Source organism: Apis mellifera, linkage group LG1 (genome assembly GCF_003254395.2).
Source record: "Apis mellifera strain DH4 linkage group LG1, Amel_HAv3.1, whole genome shotgun sequence".
In the NCBI taxonomy this organism is placed as follows: domain Eukaryota; kingdom Metazoa; phylum Arthropoda; class Insecta; order Hymenoptera; family Apidae; genus Apis; species Apis mellifera.
Window position 1 is genome coordinate 14,429,001 of NC_037638.1, and position 22,377 is coordinate 14,451,377.

Consider the following 22,377-nt stretch of genomic DNA (forward strand, 5'->3'; position numbering starts at 1 on the left):
TGCGTAAATGATTTTACAATAGATATAAAGGATATTTATATTATGTGAAATGTCATGGACTTGGTTGAATATTATAAAATTAATAATGAAATATTATTTACGTATTAATGCGATTTTTTTTTAACAATAATATAGTTTATATGTATCAAGTTAATCTAAATAAAATTGCTTTCTTATATGATTTTATCTTATTTAAGTAACATTTAAAACAAAAATTTTTATTAGAACGAAAAATAATTAATTCCCGATATTCTTTCAGTTTCCATTATAAAGATAATTATAACTATTATAACTTCTTTTTCTTCTACATATATATTGCAAATTATAATAAATAAAACAGAAAACGCAAATAAAACAGAATATTTTACTTTTCTTTTTAAATATAAATATTATTTTTGATCTGATTTAACAACTTTAAATTAATGCGATTCATTTTTACAATTACATTCAATACATAGATAAATATGGCATAGATCATAATCGAGAAGTTTACTTAAAACGCATAGTTGAATATAATAATGAACGTCGATATCGAGCCGATGTGAACTTTAACGCCAACGCCAACGTCGACGTCAACATCGACGCCGACGCTTAATATCTCCAACAACGCCACCGTGAAGAGAACCATTGAACGAATTTTATTCTTACGCTTTTCTACGTTTACATGTATAGAGAAAGGCTTCGCAGCGCATGCTGAAAGCTACAATTATCGATCCATTCGCGCCTGAGCTTTCGCATTCAGTTCACAAGCTTTACGTACGTTGTTCAAGTGAAATCGTCTTGCGTGGTATATAATCAAGGCCCAATCAAGTATTTATTTAATATTTATTACCGAATTTGTTGGCTATAAAGGATGCCACGCTGTATGGATAACACTAAAATAATATTTATATTCTGTGAGTTTTCCCAATTGGCTTGCTGTTAATATTGTTAATTCGCATTCGAGATAATAATGTATTTAATCTCTTTGCAACGAAAAATTTTGAAGATTAAAGCAACTCGATTATTTTCACATTGTTTTGAATTTCGTCTTATGTTATAAAATGATACGCTAGACTTTTAATCGATTTTAATAGACTTTTAGTTGAGACAATTAAAGTTTGAGAATTTATTTATCATATTCCAAATCTATTAATTAAATTTGATTTTTTTCGATTTAAAATTTCTTCAATCACAATCGTATCATTGTTCCTATTGTCATGATATCATCATACCAATTAATACTGATCTTTATATTTAAGAGACAATTAAATTGCATCATCATCTTGAACAAATATGAAAGACATAATGAAAGAATTTTAGAAACATTTTATAACATTATTATCAAATCGTTTAACCAATAGAATATGTCGCATCTATTTCTACGAGATATTTTTTTTTTTAAAGTTAATCACCTCGATCTTTTATCAAAGAAATGAAAAACTCTTAATGGACAAATTATCGACGCGCGCACTCTTTTTACGAATAGTGATTAGAAAAAATGATCAAGAAACCTACCTCATTTTCTAATAAACGATTTTTTTCTTCAGGGTGTGTCTTGAATACGGCGTTCAGCGTGCCTAATTCGTCGACACCACAAATATTAGATGATCAACCATATACGACACGTCGAATACCAAAAATTGTCGTCGATTTGCCAAATTCCAAACAATCTTTGGTAAGAAATATCATCTTGAAACGTGAACGATTCTTAATGTTATTAATTATGTAATAAAACTCGTTCCTTTTATAATATTTTGATAAATGCATATTTCGATATAATGAATGCGTGTATTTAATTTCAGCGATTTTTTTGAAATGGATGAATAATGTCTGATTAATTATTTAAATGAATTCTTAATACTAATTGCTTTGTCGTGGGAACGTAATATCAGGTTTATCATTGAACAAAATTATATCTCAATGGAAAAATTGATCTAAACTCCTTTTTTAGCACTTCTTGAGATTATATATATATATGAATATTGTATTTTTTAAAATTTATTCGCACTTATTTTTTTGGTCGAAAAGTATCGATTAGATGCAGATGCAAATTCAATCTGATAACTTTATTTTGTTATATCTTTTAGATTTCATTCTGTTTCCACAGAACTGTATATATGCTGTATATATTTTATACATTCTAATCATGCAATATATATGTTTTATACATTAAAGAGTATATGATAATGAATTTTGAATAACGAAACGCGAATCTTTATTTAAAAATGAAAGAGAACTTAATCGTTCATGTTTATCGAAAGAAATAAATAAATTTAATTAAAATAGATATTTGTCGCATTTCAAACGATGACTTTAAAGTCGATTTATTTTAAAGTCGGCGGTAAATTTCGAACTGAAGACTACAACAACAATGTCTTTGGAATCATCAACGACACATAGATCGTTTTCCACGGAGCAACCTTTGTATCGTTTGGATCGCAGTAATGGACAAGCTTGCATTCTCTTACAAGTAGATGCTTTAATTACGGTGAAATATCGAACAAAATTCGGAGATGACGAAGTAAGATTTTATTGTATTTTTGAATAATACATAATAGCATATATAAATAAATATTAAAAATGAGAAAATTAATATAATTATGTTATTTCTTTTTAGGAAGTGAGCATTTATGTTCCAAATGATGCCACTGTGACCGGCAATTGTGACAACGAAAATACAGTGACGATGTCGCTTAAATGGAAAGCATTCTTATTATCATGGAGTTTCGCAAAGGTGATCGTATCAAATTTGGATTTTTTTTTTTTTATTAAAGTTCCGTGATTATTATTTTCAAATTTGTTCAATTATTTCAGATAATTTCGTACGTTCATTGAATAATTTTTCTTTGTTAAATTTTTTAAATTATTCAAACTAGAAATATATTATTTAAGAAGAGTTCTTGGAATGATGAATTGATAAAAATAATTTGCGTGGACACGCGACTATAATTTTCTTTCCTTGGCATATGCTATTAGCTAAACGTTCATTCATAGAAACGACCCAAGTCACGAATATTACGTTATCATAAAAACTCTCTCTCTCTCTTTCTCTCCGTTTCTTTCATAAATCGATACTTATGACAAGCCTTTTTTTTTTCCTTCCATTTATTTACGGATACATAGATATTTCACTTCCTTCGACAATTTTGTATCCTCTTCTAAATCGATCGAAATCGTTTTAATCTTTGGATTATTATCCGATCAATTTTTAAACAATTGTGAATTAATAAAAGGAAAATATTTTTTAGACACCTGGTGGCGAACGATGGTACGTTGAGAAAATCGAACTTACATACAACTCGAGTGATCGGCATTTCGAACATATCGATCAACCAAGTAAGTCGAACTGAATAGCTGTCTCATCGCGCAGAATATTCTTTTCAAGTTGTAATTTTAATAAAATGTTTTTTGTACAAGATAAGACAATAAGGTTGAGCACCGGGCAAAAGCATAGCTCCATGTTGTTCCCGACACCGGTTGGAAAATCGTACGCTTGCAATGGTGAGACAGAAATTCCATTGACCGATGGGAAAAATCACGCCAAACTGCTGCTCAGGTATAAATTCGATTAATTTCTCATCGATTAATATTAATCAACGAAATTGTATTAATGTATATATAGTGAAAATTAAGCCTCCAATGTCCATGGATGAATATTTGTTTGAAATTTCAGAGATATGAAACTGCAACCGTTTAAATTCAAGAATAACGAATTTGCAGCGGAATTCTCGTGTACATCATTGAGCGCACGAGGATTTAGGGACGAAACCGCGCCTGTCGCGGTTGGCTCGACTTTGGCTGCTGCCGTTCTGCTTACTATTGCCGGTTACGCGGCCTACCGTTACTTCAAAGTGAAGAAAGTCAAGTATGACACTATGGAATAAATGGGCTGTTTGAGGAAACGCTGCCTAAGACGATGTAATTTAAAAGACGACCAATCTTTTCTACGAGATCCTTTTCTCTAGTTGCGTAGTCGTCGTCGTCGTCCTCGTCGTCGTCATCGTGATACAACGGTATTTTGCTCGACTGATCCGACAACGTCATCGGTAATAAGCGTTCATTCTTGAATTCATTCATGAGAATGTTCGCGTTTAGTTTACTCGCGTCGAGTTTTATCCGACTGAAACAAGAAGAAGATTGGGCAACGATAGGAGAAAGAAAGAAAACTTTTATCGAAGAAATATCGTTTTCCCTCTAATTATTCTCTAACAATCGTAAAATTTTATCGAATTGTTTGGTTCGAGGCTAATATTGATCGTAAGACAAAGCGTAGGCGTATCGTGTCGAATAGAATTTCCTCGGTTTGTATTTTTAGATCGGTATTAAATTCTTCTTTTGAAAAATTTTCTGATTGCAAAAGAATCGTTTAAAATGCATTGAAACAATTGTGTAACAAATATATACCGCGTATATTTCGATTAAATATTGCAAAATACGTGTTAAATTCGTGTTTGCAAGCTCTGACGGTTGTCTGTCGAATAAATATCGAACACTAATCCATCTATCGCTATAGATATAATTATATAATTTAACATTATTTAAGAGAACGACTCAGAGGATAAAGCTTTGTAAGACAGCTTGCTTCCAGTTTTCGTTTCAATCGCCTCGTATTTTGCAATCGCGAAAAATATTGTTTTAGCATAGTTGTATAGAAAGAAATTAATCCTATCTATATTATAATATATAATTGGTGCAATTTGTAATTAATATTTTCGATAATTTGCTAAATCTTGATATATCTCGTTTCGATTATAATCGTATAATTACACCAAACCTTCGATATCTTTGGAACTTTAAGAAAAGCAAGCCCTAATTGGCAGCTGATAACGAGATTCGTTAAAGAAACGGATAGATGTGCGTGGTTTCCATCACGGAAACATCCCCATCTTTTCACGTGGTTCTAGTTTAAGATTTGATAATTTATCCTGATTTTAAATGTATATATAGTATCTAATCACGTACGACGTTACCGTCTAAACGTCTAAAATTGCAAATAAGAAGACTAAAATATATTACATTTACTTTTACGATTGAATTAATCATAAATGCTATAATCGATTAGAACAATTGTTTTCACTGTTTCACTTCAAGCGGACGAGGTAACAGCGAAACGAAAAAAATTGATATAATTTAATAAATCATTCTCGTAACTGCATTTCACATATGCATTAGAATTATCGCTAGAATAGGTCATTTCATTTATTATCTTCTAATTCTCGATGTAACATATCGTGTAAATATTTTAGGACGCGGTCGATAAAGCTTGTCATAAAACTGGTGTCATTCCTTAAGAGGAAAAAGAATGTTTTCCTTCTTTTTTTTTTTTTTCTCCAAATATCCAATATTGTTTATTTCCTTTTTTATCCTACTCGTTTTCTTTTCTTTTCTTTTTTTTTTATTTTGTTCTTCGAAACGAAATCATGCCTCGATCAATGCGAGCTTTCACGACCGTGCCGTATGTTTTTAAATATATATATATATATATATATATATATATATATACCTTTGAAATATTGCGAATTCGTTACTCTCTGGAGTCAATGGAGTATAGTCCATTGTCGTGAACATATCTTGACGCGTAAACTTATTATTATTCCCTGAGACGATCGAGCAAAAAATGTTTAAGAAGATCGATTGCCTCTTTGGAACATGGAATGCGAATAAGATAAGGGAAAGATCTTGTTCGATTATCATTTAAAAGTTTCGTTTAAAAAAGGTAGGAATGGAAAAGCGTGTACATCCAAAGAGGCAACAGGAAGAAAATATATCGAATCGAACGGTCGGTTGACGAATGATGACGTATTAAACGTAATCTGCACGCGAGCGTATATGTTTACGCGTGTTCGGCAGGAATAAACTTACAATTAGAGATATGTGCGTAACACGAACCTCTGTCTTCCAAACGTGTATTAAAGTTGAACTTTCGTGTGTATTATGTATACGTATATGTATACATATTTAACTACGTGTATACATTTATACAATACACATGTATTGCACATATGCGTATATTTATGAATATGTATACACTCATATGCTATGTACACGAACACATGACACATACGCGTAAACACACACACACACACACACACATATATATACACAATATTTAATATATTTGGAGAACGAGAGAGAGAGAGAGTGGGGAAAAAGAGAGAAAGAGAGAGAAAGAAAGAATGATATTATGGATATCGTATGTCTCACTTCCGTAACAAAATCGACATGATCGCACTTGATTCACGATGTTACGTCGGCAGAAAAAAAAGGAATGTGTGTTTCTTTTTTCGCGCGGTTCGAATAATTCGGGAGACGTGAATCTAGCAAAATCTATAGTATACTCTTTACAGAGTGATGTGATGTTCACGTTTGAATTTTTTCATGAGACTACAATAAACTAATTTAGGATCCGTATCGTCGGTATGGAAAACTTATGGTTTAGATGTAATTATATATATATATATATAAAAATGTATTTTTGTGCTAAAGTAAATCTTATTATAAATATTATTCATATAGCTATATAGCTCGATTGATCGAAGATGCGACTTTCAATGTTTCCCGTTACGAGGCGTTAACAGCGAAGCGACACGAGACAAGCTGATAGTGGAAATGCTGAACGAGAGTAGAAAGATTTGTACAAAGAAGAGGGAAGCAGCGACGGGAATGGAGCATCAAAATAAATAAACAAATAATGAGGATAACATCACGAGAATCATACAGTGAATTCGACCTATTTCTGCAATTTTGAATCTGATTAAGAATCAACGAGAGACGCGAGATATAATTCACAAAGACGAAATACATATGTACTTATATCGATAAAGCGTGTTGAATAAAATTGTATCATATCGATAAAAATAAAGGCTGTTATACAAGTTTCTTTGTGATCGATTAATCCCTTGAGCAGTTATAATACAATCAAAAAATAGAAAGTCAATGCAACGAAAACAGAAATGTAATTAAATATGAATGTATGAATGCTAAAATAAGTTAATATAATTATATCCATGTATCGAACTTGTATAAAATAATTCAAAATTGTTATACAATTTACATGCTTTTCATATTTTTGAAAATACTAAAAAATTCGAAGTAAATTTAATTTACATTGATTTATAAGTTCACGCTAAAATATAATATTTTGTGGACATAGAATATATATACATATATATCTGTTAGACATAATTTGTACGTACATAAGTACTTACATATACATAAGTATATGATATACATAAGTATTTACGTACATATATATTTGTAGGTAGGTGTAATAGCAGATGCGTGTTTGGAGAAGAGAGAGGGGATGGTGCGGCATAATAATTTCAGGTGGTGGAAAAGGGCGTGAAAAGTACAGTCAAGCAGGCTTATGGCCGCGTGGAGCGCGGAATCCCCCAGGGTTTACGCAACCCGGCGTTATTCATTGTCGCAATGTCTATTGAAATCTCCGCGACAATGGGTGGAGCAGGCCGATCGCATTGTCGTTCGCGTGCATCCGTGTCCCTCTACTGGTTGGCCGGCCAGACAGTCCAATCTTTCGAAAAGATCGTCGGTAACCGAGGATTACCTACGTCTCTTAATCTCGAATCTTCGAAATGTCTTCGAAATGTATAAAATTAGAAAGAGAGATAATGAAAAGAACGTGTAACTTCAATGATGCGAGATATTACCGATCGCGCGTACAAAATGGATGGTTGCCGAAATAATTGTGCGTAATTGGCTTGGTTTGATGACAGATGGGATCCTGGCGGGGGTTCGAGAACGCGAACGGAATGAGGAAAGAGGAAAAAAGATAGGGATAGGAATAGATATAGAGGCGGGGAGGGGATAGGGGATGGGGATGGTCTATAATTTATAAACTAGGGGCTGTTTTGGGGTAATTGCAGATAACGATGGGGCGGTCCGGATAACAAGCCGACATGGGAGTCACTGGACACCCTGCCACTCCAGCATCCACCGGTAACACCATAACCTTCGTTATACATATACGGCTATTCTCTTGTATTCTCTGCATATCGTTCGCATCGCTGTCCAACCATAAGTTACGTCATGCGTGACACCGGTCTACGAGGGTGTCTCTTAATAAATCGTCGCTTCTCTGCTTCTGTTTAATGAGATTACGTTCATTTTCGCCGCGATCGAAATCGAAGGTAACGTGATAAGAAGAGGAAAAGGGATCAAACATATTCATTTGGAAAATTTATTTACTATAATCGAAAGTAAAATCGTATTTTAAACTCGCTACTTATTGACGCGTAATACGTATTATAGTCGACTGTTGCCTCTCTCTCCCAGCTAAGGATCCATTTAGTTCGCATAAAAGCTGCTTACCTGGCCTCGTGGTCTCGTGGTTTCGTGCTAGAATTGGTGACAAGCCAGTGGATTTTTTCACCGTTTACCGATGGAAATTTACGTATAATTCGAGATAATTCGAGCGACGGATCTGATTCAATCCGTTGTGTAGTGAGATCCATTTCTCTCAAAGAAGAAAACTGGGCAGACTTGGGATTGCGTTGTCAAGAGGAATGATATAATAAAAAGATAAGTTTGGAGCGAGCAGCTTGTCCGAGATTGGCTCGCATTTTAATCGGTATAAGTATATACATATATATATATACGTGGACGGAGGGGAGGCGCTTCCTGGAGGCGCTATAAATACAACTCTCGGAGGTATGACGCGATAATTACTCAATTCCCACAGCGTAGCGAGTAGCTTGGTCAACTATATAGAAGATGATAAACCGATAAAGGAATGGCGCGGCCTTGAGATGTCTGCGCGGTCAGCATTTAAGAATTATCGTAGCGTTATGTTTTCTTCTCTAACACAACACTTCATCTTCTCCAAATAATACGGCGTATTACTTTCACGAGATAAAAACTCCATTTCGTTTTTTTACACCGTCCTCTTTCTACGAACAAATTAAAATTTTCTTATCGTGTGATAAATTACGATTATTCATATTGCCGAAAATAGAAAAAGAAAAAAAATCGAAGATTTATCGTGCACAAATTATAAACACGAAACTTCAACCGTAACCTCTAATTAAATAAATCTCGATCGCGTTATGGACGATTTCATCGATTGTAAGCTAATCCCTGACGAGAAAAAGGGAGACGATAATACACGTACACGAAAAGGAAAAGTGTCCTGGAGGGTTAACTATTAGAGTGTTGATAGAATATATTTGGAATATTTGAAGAATTTATTGTTAAGTTATACTTGTAACTTCCGCGTTAGATGAAATGGGATGAATTTTATCTCTGCTTATATAATTTAATAAACAAGTCTTGATATTTTTATACAAAATTTCGAGTTTACATAATTGGTCTTTTATTATTGCCAACATTCTGGATGGATTCAATAATGTAATACTGTAATAAACCAACTGTTGGACTTTTTTAAATTAATTAATAAGTAAATAAGTAAATTGTGCAAACGTAGTTTTTGATTGGAAAATTGTCAAACTTAATGCATTTACTGGAATACGAGAGAGAAAGTTTATCGGATTGAAAAAATGAGCGTAGAGATGGGAAGGAGGGTGAAAGAAAGAGAGAAAATGAGGGAGGGGAAAGGTTAGGGAAAAAGACAGGAACGTGGCGTGAATGGAGGGAGTTCATAATAACATCGAAGGGCCAACAGGGTTTTCTGTATTCAGATGCTCTTTTCAAGAGTGAGAGAACCCTCCTCGACGCGCATTCAAGTGTCGCCGCTTTGTAATACCTCTTAATACCGCTCGCTGTCGTTATTAAGGATCCGGAACATATTGTCGACATAACAGTGGCAAATACCTCTATGGCGTCAAGCCTTTATTGTTGATGCGAGTGCGGGCACGGGCGCGTTGTCCACGACAGGAAGCGGATGAGATGGGAATTTTTTTCGAAAAAAATTTCGAATCGTCGATATATATTCGAATATAGCGCCAAATATCGCCAAGATTTCGTGCAAACATCTGTCTGTCTTTTATTCGTTAAATTTAATTAATTTCTAGAAGCTTTTATTACGAATTTTTAAACATATATATATGTGTATATATATACATGTATAAAAATAGAAAAATAAAAAGAAACAAGTGTGAGAACGAGTTTGTAGGTCTTGGCAGATTTGTGCCACTATGCAAAAGTCGTACTTTACCTGCAGATAAATCGTGCGAGTCAGCGAAACACGATTCTGGCGAGAGACCTGCGTCCACCATTTTTTCCCACAAAACTCACCTGACACAAACCTCGCAGATAAGAGGAGGTCGAATGTGCGAGGCAGCGCATATTAGGAACGGTTTCTTCGATCGGGTAACGATACGTGCCAACGTCGAGTCAAAATATTAAGTGTTATACAAAGATAAGTCGAACAAACGTTTCTTAAAACGTCGCATTTTTGACTCGTCGATCATGTTTATATATGACGAACGAAGCGATTGAAATGAACAATCAATTTCCTTCTTAACAAAGTTTTTTATGAGAAGAAAAGCAAAAGGGATAACGCGATTTTTTGGAGCGTTCTTTCGAACGATGTCTCTTAGAAGTCCTTTTAATCCCATCCGAGCGATCATTCTGTGTTACACAGGCCTCGCGCAATGTGTTTAGCCGATGCCCGTTACAATAGGGACGATGACAGTCCACCGTTTCGACTACCCTCAAATCACTGAGCGCGCCTAACTAACCGTGTAATCGGCAATTTTAGCCTATTAGGACATCCTACGTTCCCTGTGTATTCCCTCTCTCTCTCCCTCTGTAAATTACACTGGATGCGATTTCATATCTCTACGCGGCTAACAAATAACAATTAACAGATCTGTCGCGAATCTCCTCTAAAAATCGAATCTTTTATCGGGATAAACAATCGGAAGATTAAACCGGTATTTCGCGGTATCGAGAATGGAAATTCAATCTGATCAAACATCTGCTTTCATTTTCGAGAAGTTCGGTCGCGATATCGAAGTTGTAAAAAAGGATGGAGAAGAAGATTTTCGAATCTGGAACGCGAACCTACTGACACGGAACCACGGCATAAAGTGGCCAGTGACACATAAAGGGCATATTTTCCAGCATTAGAGAGAAAGGTCTCTTGGGCTACCTGTGTTCACACGCGCGTTTTCCGTTCCGCCCAAAGAATCTCCCGCGCCGATCTCTCTACCCCGAGCCGTTAATGGGAAAATAACCGACGGATTACGTCGCTTAATCCTCTCCCCGCTAACGCGATATTTCATTGTCCCGCGAATAATCTCGCGTTCTTTTTCTTTTTCTCATCCCACACAAATCTTTGCGATCTCTTCTTCGAGACTCTCTGATCGCGTACTTCGAAAATATCGAACCGAGAGAACGGAAGGAGGAGGAATTTGGAAATAAATGTAATAGCTCTCTCACCTGCTTTGCTGCCGAGAAAACGTTAGTTGAACGAATAGTTTCTAAAAATAAATTCGGTCGGCCGATCGTCGACGATTCTAGTCGTCTCGCGTATACGTAATGCACGAGCGCGCAAAGATAGTCGCTATCTCGACGAGCCGGTGTCCGATGTCGGCCACCAACGCGACCGCCGCGTCGTGTCGGAACTTTCGATCCCCGCGTGCCGAACGCACCGCTTATTGTTCGCCGATATTAATTTTAGAGAGATATATATATATAAACGTAGCTATCCACACGGCTAGCGAGCTACGCGTTCGCATAGAAGAAATACGAGGTACGTTCTTTCGTTTATCGGGCTCTATTCCATCGAGAAATTTAAACTGTGCTTCGGTTTCGATCATCGATTAATGACTTTTCGAATATACGTTTTCGATAAAACTTTTCCTCCCTTTTGGAAAGGGAGGGACGTGTCTCTTCTTCCAGAGTTAAGCACGCGCCACTCGTTGTCGCAAAGCTCTCTCTGTGCGCTTTGTTCCTTGTTTCAGGTGAAACCGTAGATACTTGACGTCGTCGTGGACGTCGTTGGACAAAACGACGCCGAGCCGTACTACAGGTGTGAAACGTTGGGCGAGAGATTCGAATCTACGAGAGAGAGAGAGATTTAGGTCCGGTTTAATTTATCTGGATTTCACTACCGGTGAAGATGCCAACGGCTCGCTTTCCGTCGCGTTTCAAGGGGCTGGAACGAGGACAAATGGAGGATCGTCGCGAGCAGTCGATTTTGCACAGAGCCATTTTGGAATGCAATTAAACGCGGTACAACGAAATACGATGCTTGCGCTGCTACCGTCGACGGTGCTCCGCTTCGTTCCGTTACGCTCCGCTTTGCTTCGCTCCCTTCGTTTTCTCCCTTCTCTCCTCCACTTCTCATCGTTTGCCCCCGATTGTCGCCTCGACTCATCGAACAACGCTAGGAACACCTCTGTTTTTTATCCAGGTATGAATTTCTTCCTCGTCCAATTATTCTTTTCTCAATTCGGAACTCAGAAGTTTATATTCGTTCGGACGAACTATTCTCGAAATATCATCCGATTCGAGAATAAACTTGACAATTCACGAAAGAGAAGAGATCGAGGAATGCTCGAAGATACAATTATGAATCATTTCGAAAAAGAAAGCCATTCCCCTGTCCCACGAAAATTGCACCAAAGGATACAAAGAAGATACTCGGAGGATAAAGGTGATAGAGGAAGAGAGAGAGAGAGGGAAGCAGAGAGGGGAGAGCGAGCGAGCGAGCGAGCAACAGAAAGAGAGAGAGAGAGAGAAAGAGATAGAGAGGGGTGGGAAAATGGCGGCTCGGAGGACATCCGACACCAAATCGAAGGAGACGCCATCGCAAAGCGCGGCACCGCCCCTCTATCATCGGTTCTTGCCTCACCGAGTGTCATCGGTCCGTCCGACGCGCGCTATCCGAATTGAAACGAGTTTTCCCACGAAAGGCGAGGGAAAAGTCGGCGCGGCTCGACGCGTTTTGGGAATTCTTTTATGCCCCGAGATTATCCGCATCGAGGATGAGATCCGAGTCGGTCGTCGTAATATTTTCGTCGTCGGTCTCGACCTCGGATGGAGGAAGAACTCGCGGCTGCGATCCATCTTTGCGTCCGTGATCGGCAATTAGTCGGGAAAGGCGGAGCGAATTCAAAGGATTGGCAAGGCGTGGCTGGCATCGAGATATTTCGTGTTGAAAGACACGTTCGTTTGTCTGTTCCGACAGAAGATCGGCTCTCATTGATCTACGTAACCCCGGTGGTCCGTCAAGCTCGATTCTATTTCCATCCGACTTCCTGCCGACGGACAAGACAAGATCCTGTCCTGTCCGTCAGTCTCTCTCTTTCTCTCTTTATTACTTGCATGGATCTTTTCCATGATCGTCTTTAATCGAAACACGGTTTTCTTCGAAAGAAAGAATCGCGCATTGATATTCGCACGGATAGATTTCCATTGGTAAAATTACGCGTGTCTTCCCAAACGGAAAGAGAAGGAAGCATGGTTGTCGTAAGTAAAACTCGCGATAAATAAAAAGATGGGAGAGAGGGGGGAGAATGGTTGCAGGTGTTGTGAAATTAATCGAACGCGAGGCGTGATAGCACCACGTAGAATCACAACATGGTGTACGGTAACGTTGTCGCGTTCCGTTTCCGGTGTTTGTTGCCTCGCTCCAATACTCTCAGACGTGGGCCGCGAACTCATTCAATCGTACGTGCTCGCGTACTTTGTGTTTCCTCGAGTTTCCACGATTTTGGCATATTTTTTTCCCTTCTCTCTTCAGAAATCGAGGTTGCACGAAGAAGAGATTAATCGCGAGATCGTTATGAAATTATTACGGAATTTTGAAAATCGGGGAGGAGAGGAAGGGAAGGATCGTTCTTAGGTGAGAAAAGACCGGCGAGAGGAAGCCGGTAGGTCTCCGTGGACACCGAATGGGGTGGCTTTGGACGGGGGGGTAGAAGTTTGCACCGCCCCCGTGCCGCTCCAATGGGACGAGCTGGCGCGCTCCCCGCCGACCAATGGCGAGGAGGGAGCGCGTCGTATCGTGCCGTGTTGCGCTCCACTCCTCGGCGCGTACGAGCGCGTTACGAAAAACGAAAAAGAAGCTCGAGCGGAAGATGATGAGGGAGAGAGAAAGAGAGAGGGCACCCGCCGACAACCTCCTCCACCGACTGCATCGGCACCGACATCGGCGCGGAGTGATCGGCAGTGCCATTGGCACCACTACAATCGCCGTTCGCGTTTACCACAGTAGCGGCAGAACCGTGTTACCGCGCTCGACACGCGATCGACGCGTTATTTCTTCTATGATAAATCGTAATCGTACGAAAGATTGTATTCGGGGATTCCTCCGTTCGATCCTCTGTGAGAAGTGTGTTTTCCGGGAGAAGAGTGATCAGAGAAGGTGTAAGGAAGAATTGTTGTACAAATGTGATAAATGTCGCGGGGCTCGAGGGAAGCCGTTCCTAGACTTCTAGATGGAACTACGTCGCTTCTGCGGGGAGATTGATGTGCGTCGGATTTATGAATGAAGAATACCGAATGGCGGGGACGTGAATGAAACACGGTCGATCGAATCGAAGCGTCGATCGTTCGAGCAACGGATGCTTATTTTTCCGACGAGTTACATCAAACCGAAGGTACGCGTCGTACGACTCGTTCGAATCGCGTTTAATTCCTCCGATCGATAACGCGAGTCGGCGATCGCGGTCGCGGCCGAGAAGCGCTCGACGGAGACGTCGCAACGCTTGGAGAGAAAAAAATGAGCCTCGCGTGAGCCTCGGCTGAGAAGCTGGAAAAAATAATCGTGAACGAGAATGCCCGATAGCTCGGATCAACTGTCGTCGCCGAACAGCGAATGCAACAGCCAGATAGGTGTTATGCACCGGAACACGTCCGCTGGGCAATTTGACGATTCGTCGATGCCCGGCCTCGCGTTGACGCATCAGACGCATTCGCAAAATCTAACGTCCGCCTCGAACGGTGGTGGCAGCCTTCAGTATCCTCAAGAGTTGACCACTTGCAGTTCCGCGAATACGTCCACCAATATAGGAAACATCGGTGGACTCTCTCTGGGAATTACGGCCAGTAACTATACACCGGACCAGATATCTTGTATGTGCAAGGCGTTATCGCAGAGGCAGGATATTGAGAAGCTCACGAGGTAAAGATCGTTCCTTCCTTCTTCTTTGCTTTATTTTTTTCTCTCTCTCTCTCTCTCTTTTTCCACTTCGACTCGTCCGAGAGCTCGCGAACGGCGCCCATCGAAATCTCTCTTCTTATCGCCGGAGCGGGCGAGGAATCCGCGTTTCCTTATCTCTCGATAAAGTAATTAATTCTTAAAATTTCAACCTCCCGATCCCGATCATCGTCTCCACGTGATCCTCGTGATCGTCGATCAAATCGTGGAAAGAGAATGAAACGGTGTCTAAAAGGAAACGCACGTTTCGATGATTAGGCTCCTGTGGTCGTTGCCGCCTGGCGAGTTGTTCCGCCGCGACGAGAACGTGCTGATAGCAAGGGCGACGGTGGCTTTTCATCGGGGCGCTTACCACGAGCTCTACTCGATCTTGGAGAGCCATCCGTTCTCCTCGGATCGCCACCCGGAACTGCAGCAGATGTGGTACAAGTCGCATTACCGCGAGGCGGAAAAGATCCGGGGACGTCCTCTCGGCCCCGTCGACAAGTATCGGCTTAGGAAGAAGTATCCATTGCCAAAGACGATTTGGGACGGCGAGGAGGTGGTTTACTGCTTCAAGGAACGTTCGAGAAACGCGTTGAAGCAGTGCTACATGAGGACGAAGTATCCGCTCTCCGAGGAGAAGAAGAATTTGGCTAAGGAGACAGGCCTGACCTTGACCCAGGTGGCTAACTGGTTCAAAAATCGACGGCAGAGGGATCGCACGCCGCAAACGAGAACGTAAGTTTTTTTCTCGCGCGCGTCTTTCTTTCTCTCTCTCAAAAAATTTCTAGCCCTCTTCCCTCCCCCATCCTCCTTCTCCTCCCCCCTCCTCCCCCAAGAGGATGGGCTCCCGACCGAGACGCGAAACCATTCCGCGACCAACTTTCCTGCATGGAGGGCACGTGTGTCAACGGGGGGTCCTCGACTTTTCCACCGAGCAACAAGTGTTTCGACATGTGTACAGGGTCGTGCGTTTTTCTTCGAGGGGCACACGCTGACCGACCATTTCGAACACGGTAAATCATTCCTCGAACGAGCCCTGCCCTGAGATCATCGAGGGCTACGCGCGAGTTTCTTCTTTTCGAGGAAAACCACTATTATCCGAAACTGCTCTCTCTCTTCCTCCCTCCCTCCCTCTCTCTCTTTCTCTCTTTGTTTTGTTCTTCCTATTCTCGAGGTGTTTCGTTTATCCATCTTTTTTCTAAAAAACATCTGTATATATATAATATATTAATTCGTTTATTAATTTTTTGTACACGTTTATTCGTACTCTGCTAAAGTAGGATTACTTATGGTAATCGAAAAACAGAGAGTAAATATAGTAAGGATAATTGGATTTTCCACATTTCCCTTTCGATGAAAATTCGTTCTCGGAAAATTTACACGGGTTATCGCGCTGCCGTTCGTTCTGATCGCTGGAATTTCGTCGCTGCGTAGGCAAGTCGCGCGCGCGTGTAAAATGGATAAGCGAAATGGGAGAAAGAGAGACGTATGTTGTTATGGCTTCGATGTGGTCTCGGTCACGGTCTGCCTTGGCTCGGAGGTTTGCGACGATTTTGCTCGGCGCACTATGTATGTATCGTATACGTATCGCGCGTTCTCTTCTCTTTTTTTCTTTTCGCTTCCCCGCAAACGAAGTTTTCGAAAGTTTGCGGGAAAATTTTTATCGTCGTAGCCAAGGCGAGGTCTCGAGCTCTCTCTCTCTCGAGAGAGCTTTCTCCTAGTTCCGCCCCTAACGTGTCCCACTCCCTCCGCGAAAACCTCTACGAAAAGGAAATGCGACGCCCTATTACCGTTTTATGACGCAGCTTCGGTTACGTCTCCCGTTTCACCATTGAGCTGTTCGCACTACCAATAGTTTACTACATAAAGGCCACGACCAACCCTCCACCGTTGCTTCCATCAACTTGGAGTCTCGTTCTGTCGTTTCGCAGACACCGAGACTTTTTTTCTCCCCCCCTCCTCCTGCTGTCTCCTTCTCGCTTCGAGCAATCGAAATGGGATCAAAAACCATCTCGTGAATTCACGCGAGGCAGTGTTGTTCGAAAAAGGAATCGGGCCGAGCCTCTCTCGGCTCTCTGGCTTCGAGAGTTTAGACCTTGGAGCGCGACCATAAAAATCCGCGCGGTCGTCAACGGAGAGGTATAGAAACGAAGTGGCAGAAACGAAGCGTAGTCGGGGGCGGAGCTGCTTGCATACGGACCACCGTGCGTGCACGTGCGTGTTGTGAACATTAACGTTAATACTAATGCTAACGCGAACACGTATATGTATAGGGAAAGATCAGGGTAGAGAAGTCGGAGGTCGGAGGAAACAGTTCGCGCGTGCAAATGGCTATGGAACAATGCGTCGCGAACGAGCGCTACCTTTTCTCCTTTTCTTATTCTCTCTCTCTCTGTCTCGCTCTCTCTCTCTCTCTGTCCTCCACCTTTTTCGAGCGTGTTGAAAAAATTCTCGGAACGAATGAGCCGCGTGCACGCGCGTCTATGCCTGTGAACCTTCAATCGCCCGATCCTTCCTGGGCCAAGGGTCACAGGTTTTTTTTCGAATTTCGGGTAAAGACAATGAAGGGCCTCGCATGTGCCTCCAACCTCCCTCTTCGAACCTTTCCTACGATTTTTCATCCCTGTCCACTCTCTTTACGAGATTGACAGAGATTTATGACGGTGTACGGTCAATTTCTCTCTCGGCGGCGTCTTTCTCTCGTATCTGGCTGGCATGACCGATGCCACGCGCGTGTGTGTGCGTGCGCCTCGCACATCTCCTCAGACTAATTAATTCCCGATAATAACGATTTCTCTCGATCGCTCCTTTACTTTACTTGTCTTCCACGTTTCAGAGACATGTTGCCGTTAAACTGCCAGAATAACGCGAGCAACGTGATCACCGGGTCGGTGAGCAACGGGGAGAGCATTCAATCTTTGCAGAGCATCGACTCGAACGGGACGAATCTCGCGATGTCGCCGCTCTCGACGATGAGCATGTCGCCGGTCGCCGTGAATCCTTGCAGCCCGATGGCCTCTCGCCATCCGAGATACGCGACGCCCGTGGCCCCGTCCTCCGTGCACACCACGCATCCCCACAGCGGCAGTCTTAGCCCGATGAACGATGTTAAAGCGTTGTGCTACGGACGCGGGGTTTGCGAAACCGGTAAGTAATTCTTTTCTCTCTCTCTCTAACTTTGTCCTCCTATTCGTTCCGTTTCCGAAATCCGAAGATTTTTTTTTAATCGAATATTTTCGTTTCGTTTCAGGCAAAGACACGGATCAAACCTCCGTCTATTATTCCACTCATTCGAGCATGCATCATCAGTATTACCAGCAAACGCATCATCAGATGATGTCCACTGCTCATCATTATCAGCATCATCAACAGAGTATGCCTACCGGATACGAAATCGCGCTTCCGCCTCCTCAACACTCGACGTGACCAACCGATTACGAGACCGATAGAAATGATGCGGTTCATCCAGTTCAAACGGAAGATGTATTCTCGCGTGTCCATGCGTTCGCTTGACTTGCAGTATTCGACCGGTGTTGCGTCTCCGATCTAAACAATTTATCTTCTTATCATCGTTATCGATTCATTTCTGTTTTTTTTCACGCAACGTTTCTAATTTTTTTCTCTCCATATATATATGTATATATATTTTATATATATATATACATTACTTGTTCGCTTTTGCAAAAAAAAAAAAAAAAGAAAAGAGATTAAACGTTTGCGCGACGACAACCATCGATCGTACGTTTTCTAGCCAATGGTGGAACAAGATTGTTCATAAAAGATCTGGGAGGAGCCTATCCTTGAAGGAGAGAACTGGTTTAACATGCGTACTCCTTGCAAAGGTGTTCGCAATGGAGTCGTCAGCTGCTGTTCTCTCTTTCTTCTATAAGCTGCTAAGAAACGATCGCATAAAGAAATGAATGTCACAAATTGATATCTTATTTCTGGACCATTATTTTCTTTTTTTTTTTTTATTTTTCGCATAGATTTCATTTGAATGAAATTTTTTTTTTTTCTATTCTCTCTCGAATGAAAACGATCAGCTTGCAATGGAATTTGCAATACTCAATTATCATCTTTTCTTTTCCTTTTTTTCTAATTCATTCGAAAACAATTGATTGATGGATTTATTCTTTCACTTAGCCTTCTCGAATGTTTGGATATGAAATATAAATTATTTTCTTCGTATTCGTTTCAAGTATGCGCGTCTACGTAGTTGTGGATGAACGTATGTATGTAAGTATGCATGTATGTATATATGTATGTATGTATGTATGTATGTATATATGTATGTATATATATATATATGTGTATATATATGTATATACATACATATAAGTATCATAATGTTAAATTTCTGGTGTAAAATATATTTTTGACTGTAGAATTGAACATACGAATAAGTAAAGTATACTGTTGATAACCTGATCTCGCATTTTCAAACATAACGAACGATCTCTCTTGCAAACGATTCCTGCTTTGATGATTATTGTACAATTATATGCGAGACGCGTATTTAGATACATAAAAGTAAATCATATTTCGGTTCTCGTTACGTCAAATTTTTTCATATTTCTTTCCTCACGTTGTTTGCGTTTCCTGCTTGTATTTCATCGATAGATAGTTGATATATTAGTTTAGTTCTCGAACACATAAAACACACGAGAGATAATGATTAATATCCTTACAAAGTATTATTAATTCGAATGATAGATCAAAGCGGGTTTTAACAATTTTAACAATTGTTATCATCGGGAAAAATAACTTTTTACGATCTTATCGTTAGTAAGCTAAATTATCGATCATAGGTAATGCACCGTTTGTGTCCTCTTTTACCCTGCGAAACTAAATTCGTACTACGCTATGCTTTCCCGCCATTTTGTTTCCTAACGCGTTTTATTAATAAATTTGAAGATTCGTGTACGCGAAACGTGCGTATATACGAGCAATGAAATTGTTCAAAATATAATGTAAAAATATATATTTACATTTTTAAAAAATGATCGAATAAATCGATGGGAAGGAAAAAGCGAAAAAAAATGTCAAATTCAAATCGAACGGAAGTTTCATCCATGCTTCATCATTTAGCGTTAAAACGATGTCAAATACATGTTTAGATAATATATTGATTACAATACATATGATACAACGTATAAAACATTCGACATTATTCGATTTATGCTTTGCTTGGTGTCAAAAACGTATCAAAACAAAAGATGCACTTGTCTCGAAATCTTACCGCTTTGTAGTCGTAAGATGATCGAATGAGTAGTAAAGTGGAATAAATCATCTGTTAATATCGAATAACGCAAACACGAGTGCAATAGGAGACGCCATTGATCGATTTTGAAATCGATGAAGCGACGATTGAGTGCAATCAAAGATAACGATAATTAACTTCAATGATGTAGGAAAAGTATGGTTCGAGAACTTACGATTTGTTGCTATGATCATATCATCGAAAGAAAAAGATAAAAGCTATTAGAGAAATGAAGGAAATATAATATAAAATGAAAAAATGGAAAACGTGTAAAATGACATTTACTTAGTTGCGCGCCACTTACAAACTGATGATAAGAGATACCTTCTTTAATTATCATTGATACACATCACCGCCATCTACAGAGAATTTTGAATATTTTAATTATTGCGTTTATATATATATATATATGCATATATATCGCATTTATCACATTAATTTTAAATTTTGATTTCGCGATCATTCGAATTTAAATTTAGATTTAAAATTTAACGACATTTGTTTGTAACAAAAATGAACTGAAAATTATAAATGAAAGAATAGAATATGTCTTTTCAATACATAGATGTCGCAAGATTATTCAGTTTTATATCGATGAATTAACGAATAGGGATGAGATGAATGAGATGCAGAATAGGCTTATCGATCAACGCATTTATATTCCACGCTTCTTTGGAAAGTTTGAAAAAAACTATGAGTTACAAAATGTGGATGTGACATTTTATGAAATTTGATTCCATATATTCCGAAATATCGACTTTCAAAAGAAAAAAAAAAATCTATATTTCTCACGTCTTCTTCTGTTATGGCCAACTTAGGAATTAACTACAGTTTATATATATAGTAAGTATTTACTTATATATTTATGTGGGCAATAGCTGTGAAAAGATGATATGTAGATCGTTAAGTAAAAAAATAACAAGTTGTGTACTTGATAACTGTTTTGGTTATGGAGATAGATAGAATGATGATGCTATCGTAGGTTTAGTTTGTTATGATTTACAAGTTTTTATTACGATTTATTGTATATCCAATTTTCATTGTACACTATAATTCTATAATTGCTAAAAGTTTTTTAAAAATTTTCATATAAAAATTATCATTTTATTTGGTAAAAAAGAACTAAATAGAATTTTAAATTTTATACATATAATTTCAAATTTTATATATAATTCTTATTTTTAGAGATTTCAATTCAATATTTTTAGATATATCATGTATATCATGTATATATATATATGCTGTGTCATGTACATATTTACTTAAATATGTATATTTAAATATATACTTATCTATTATCTATTTCAAATAGTAGAATATTGATAGAGTTAGGATATAAAATGCATGTAACATCTAATGCATTTTTTGTCCCTTATCTCGAGCATTTCATAGCACCGCTTTTATTATTTTCGAATCATTCTCAACATTAATGCATATGATAATAGTTGGAATTGAACTTCAATTTGTAAAAAATATATTTCGCAACAAAGCTGTAAGATACTTATTACAATTTTTAATTGAATATTATGATTTATTTTCATTTTTTTATACATTTATCAATATGTAAGTACAGTTCTTTAGTAAATACATCTATTTGTATAATAATTGTGAAAATTGTAAAAGTTAATTGAAAATTATTTAGAATTATATATTCTTTAAGAGGAACCAGTGTGGCAAAATTGAAGACAAGTAACAGTTTTAGTAAAATAAATAACAATAATTCATAAAAAATAAATTTCATTTTTTTATTAATAATGTGTAGTATTTTTTCTTAATGACTTCAATTATTCTCTTTAATAATTTATAAATTTTTATTGATTCTTTTAATTTAATGCTTTTCATTTTTTTAAAATATAATTTTTTTCTTTTATATCATCAAATTGTTCGCCATTTAAATAAATATCTTGGACAAACATTCTTTAACAATTTTCAATAATATTAAGATATAAAGATCATGCAATTTATAATAAAATTTTACTTTCATTTGCTCCTAAAAAATCTGTAATGTATTTCACAATATTTAATAATATACGTAATATATTTAAATTTTTATATTAAAATTTGT

The 22,377-nt window shown here is 38.4% G+C and overlaps 2 protein-coding genes across 2 annotated transcripts; both read left to right on the forward strand.

The window, feature by feature from the left end:
* The first annotated feature begins 464 nt into the window (after window positions 1-464).
* LOC724761 lies at window positions 465-6,858 on the forward strand. The gene is made up of 7 exons (XM_001120658.5): window positions 465-896; window positions 1,530-1,657; window positions 2,318-2,503; window positions 2,600-2,716; window positions 3,231-3,318; window positions 3,400-3,538; window positions 3,656-6,858. The coding sequence occupies exons 1-7, from the start codon at window positions 854-856 to the stop codon at window positions 3,864-3,866; spliced, it is 912 nt and encodes a 303-aa protein (XP_001120658.2). The 5' UTR covers window positions 465-853; the 3' UTR covers window positions 3,867-6,858.
* A 6,521-nt stretch (window positions 6,859-13,379) lies between these two features.
* On the forward strand, window positions 13,380-18,673 carry LOC724796 (homeobox protein SIX6). The gene is made up of 4 exons (XM_001120698.5): window positions 13,380-15,031; window positions 15,326-15,787; window positions 17,889-18,199; window positions 18,303-18,673. Exons 1-4 carry the CDS (start codon window positions 14,685-14,687, stop codon window positions 18,476-18,478), a joined length of 1,296 nt encoding a protein of 431 aa, XP_001120698.3. The 5' UTR covers window positions 13,380-14,684; the 3' UTR covers window positions 18,479-18,673.
* Window positions 18,674-22,377: the final 3,704 nt, after the last annotated feature.

What these genes read in the sequence shown, in the direction of transcription:
- LOC724796 (XM_001120698.5), top strand. Translation starts at nt 14,685, where the DNA reads ATGCCCGATAGCTCGGATCAACTGTCGTCGCCGAACAGCGAATGCAAC. An exon ending in GATATTGAGAAGCTCACGAG is followed by an intron (nt 15,032 to 15,325) that starts GTAAAGATCGTT and finishes TTCGATGATTAG; the next exon opens with GCTCCTGTGGTCGTTGCCGC. An exon ending in ACGCGGGGTTTGCGAAACCG is followed by an intron (nt 18,200 to 18,302) that starts GTAAGTAATTCT and finishes GTTTCGTTTCAG; the next exon opens with GCAAAGACACGGATCAAACC.
- LOC724761 (XM_001120658.5), top strand. Translation starts at nt 854, where the DNA reads ATGCCACGCTGTATGGATAACACTAAAATAATATTTATATTCT. An exon ending in TATCATGGAGTTTCGCAAAG is followed by an intron (nt 2,717 to 3,230) that starts GTGATCGTATCA and finishes AATATTTTTTAG; the next exon opens with ACACCTGGTGGCGAACGATG. An exon ending in CGAACATATCGATCAACCAA is followed by an intron (nt 3,319 to 3,399) that starts GTAAGTCGAACT and finishes TTTTTGTACAAG; the next exon opens with ATAAGACAATAAGGTTGAGC.